Source organism: Chenopodium quinoa, unplaced genomic scaffold (assembly GCF_001683475.1).
Source record: "Chenopodium quinoa cultivar QQ74 unplaced genomic scaffold, ASM168347v1, whole genome shotgun sequence".
NCBI classification, from domain to species: domain Eukaryota; kingdom Viridiplantae; phylum Streptophyta; class Magnoliopsida; order Caryophyllales; family Amaranthaceae; genus Chenopodium; species Chenopodium quinoa.
The window spans coordinates 1,862,133-1,865,166 of record NW_018744620.1 but is presented as its reverse complement, the minus strand read 5'-3'; the positions used below and the strand labels follow the sequence as shown (position 1 = coordinate 1,865,166).

General features: G+C 43.1%; 1 protein-coding gene across 1 annotated transcript; it reads right to left on the bottom strand.

Moving 5' to 3' along the window:
* Positions 1 to 1,274: 1,274 nt before the first annotated feature.
* On the bottom strand, positions 1,275 to 2,687 carry LOC110700173 (probable carboxylesterase 2). The gene has a single exon (XM_021877683.1). It carries the CDS (start codon positions 2,556 to 2,558, stop codon positions 1,581 to 1,583), a length of 978 nt encoding a protein of 325 aa, XP_021733375.1. The 5' UTR covers positions 2,559 to 2,687; the 3' UTR covers positions 1,275 to 1,580.
* Positions 2,688 to 3,034: the final 347 nt, after the last annotated feature.

Genomic DNA, 3,034 nt, shown 5'->3' with positions numbered 1-3,034 from the left:
AGCGACGACCGTGCTAAGCCGTGCCTGGTGGCGGGCCATGCCGTTCCGGGCCACCCGCAGGCTGGCACGGCCCGTGCCCAGCTTTAAACCTAGGTGCTCTAATTTCTGATCAGGCTTAGTCTAATTGAGCTTTAGTCAATTTCTTTTGGGTCAAGTTAGTCTGTTTTATGTGTTTAGGCTTCGATTAGTAGTCCATTGACATTCCTTACTCCAATCCAGCACAAAGATGGAATTATTTATCGTCATAGCACTTCTGGTCGGGACAGAGGACCAAAAGTAGATGTCTTCACCAGCCTCTGCCACGGTGCCACCACGACCAACCCGCTGCCAGCCCCGCCCAACCTCTTCCCTCCTAGTGCCGACCGCCGCCCATACCCCCCTTCCTCTCCCCTGGTGTCGGAGTGCCCCGACCACCCTCTCTTTCCCCTTCAATCACCACGAAATCCAGCAAAATACCCCAAATGCCAACCCTTAAATCTCAAACCCTAACCTTAACCTTCGATCTCCGGCAACGCCGATGGTAAAGGGAGGAGAGAGAGGGAAAAGGAAAAGGAGCGGAAGACTAGGGCGACGGTGAGTGAAGGTGCGGCTGGATGTTTTCGGCGGTCGAGGAGGTTATTTATGGGTTTTTAGAGGGAAGGAGGAGGTGTTACGGGAGGTTTTAGGGGGAAGGGAGGGTGGTTGGGGCAGCGTCGACACTAGGGGAGGGGAAGGGGGTCTAGACTGCGGCTGGCGGTCGGGGCAGAAGGGGTTTGGCAGGGCTGACAGCGAGCTGGCTGTAGTGGCACTGTGGCAGGGGGCTCTTGGTCGTTTTCGTTTTATTTTTATTTTTTAAGTCAATCATACGCTGACACGTGTTTTATAACCTGTGATATTTGGTTGGATTACCGATTGAGAGTGCTATTGGCGGACGGGGTATAAAATTCGGATTAATAAAAAATAATCCAATTGTGATTAACATTGGCGGATGAGGCAAGGTTTGGATTAATCATGACAATTTTTCCTTTTTATTTTTGTCTTTTTGTTTATACTTGTCAGCTTTTAACTACCCAAGGTATCTATCATGACTTCCTCCCAAAAAAAAAAAAAAAAGGTATCTATCAAAATTGGGAAGTTGGCAAAAATAATGTTACAAGAAGCATAGTTATAATCGTCGTGCTCTTAACTAAGAGCCAAATACTTCTTAGTGATTACCGACAACGTCCTATAAACGTAAATAAAAAAATCCTTCCTCAGTCTTCTAACACGTATTTCGCAGTCAACAAACAGCTTGAAATGCAAAACATATGCTGGAATTTATTTCGTACAATAATAATCAATAGTAGTATGATTAGTATCAATCAATGTAACCCACAATTCAGCCAATCACCAAGATTTTGATTCAAACTAAGTTATTAACTTACAATAATGCGACATTATTACTACATAAATATTACTACTAGTCTACCACTAATAACAACATTACAGATAATTTAACAAATTTAACCCCATAATTTTTACATTTCATAGTTGAACTTTCCACAACCAATTAGTAAATATGCAGTGCGACAACTAAACCCGACAAAAGTACTAAACCATGATCACATCTCACAAGCACAGATTTGGGAGTTCGAATTATTGATAAAATCAGCCACCCTTTTAAGCAGATCTTTAGCTTCATCACAATCAGGCTTATACAGATGAAAAACATGACCTCTTCCTTTACTTTCCATAAACTCTAATTCACCTTTCCATTCACCATTTTCTTGACCTTCCCTTAAAACTTCATAGTATTTCACTCCTCTATCTCTTAAGAAATCTTTCCCACCGACACAAACCAACACCTTCTTACACCCAACAATCTCTCTCCTCATTTTCTCCGGGTCAGCCGCCGGGTTCAACCTCGGGTCTAAAACCCCGGTCGTATCCGGGTACAGATAATCCCATAGCCCATTGGGCTCACTGTCTCCGAAGAATGGATGGACCATTGCGATCCCTGCAAAATAAGACTCAGACCCAGACCCAAACCCAGACCCATCGGACTCGGATTGAATCCGAGTGACAATGTCATGGACAATGTTAGCTCCAGCACTGTCCCCAGCAAGAAAGACCTGATCAAAATCAGCCCGGTCATTGAGCCACGGCTCGGGCCCTGACCCGGTTGAATGAGACAACACCCACTTTGTCGCGGCCAAGGAATCGTCATAGCAAGCGGGCATCGGGTGTTCCGGAGCGAGACGGTAATCGACTGAGATGGCGATACAGCGAGCCTGTGAAACGAGGGAGTTGAGGTAGCTATGGTAGATTGAAGACGAAGCAGAGTAGAGGCAAAAGGCGCCGCCATGGATGTAAATAAGGATGGGAAGATTAGCGTTTGGAGGGTCAACTTTGACGGGTCGGAAAATACGGGCTGATAAACCCGGTGAGATGGTTATGTCTTTGGAATTGACTAAGGTGGCTGAATCAAATGATGGTGGAACAGTGTCGGTTTTGAGAAGACGTTCGATTCGGCCATCTTTGTAGACTCGAAGACGAGGGGAGAAATCATGGAGGATTTCTGATGACATTTGGACTTCCATTTTTGTTTGTTTTTCTTCTTTGGTATTTTGGTTTTTTTGTTTGGAGGTTAGAAAATGTAATGGTGAGAAACGGAAGGGGTGGGGAAAGAGGGGAATATTAAGTGGCGGTTGGGTTGTAGCGTTGGGAGTTGGGGAAAGTAGGGGTGTGTATTTATGTAGAAAATTGGAAGGTTCTATTTGTTAATTAACAATAAAACTAGTTTTGTGGCTATCACAAATTGAGAACATGATTTGTGGTATTTAAAAATTGGGATAGTGATCTTTGGTAAATGTAATCCTTAGGGTTGTGTATACAGAGTTAAAAATGAAAAAAAAAAATTAAAATAATAATAATTACACTAATTTATACGTGATTTTATCATGTATTTATAACTAACACCAAATTAGAATACATATTAAACGTTTATTTGGTAGTTCTTAGGGCTACCTATATCATTACGCTTAGAATTGCATCAAACATTGTTCGATTTCAAAAT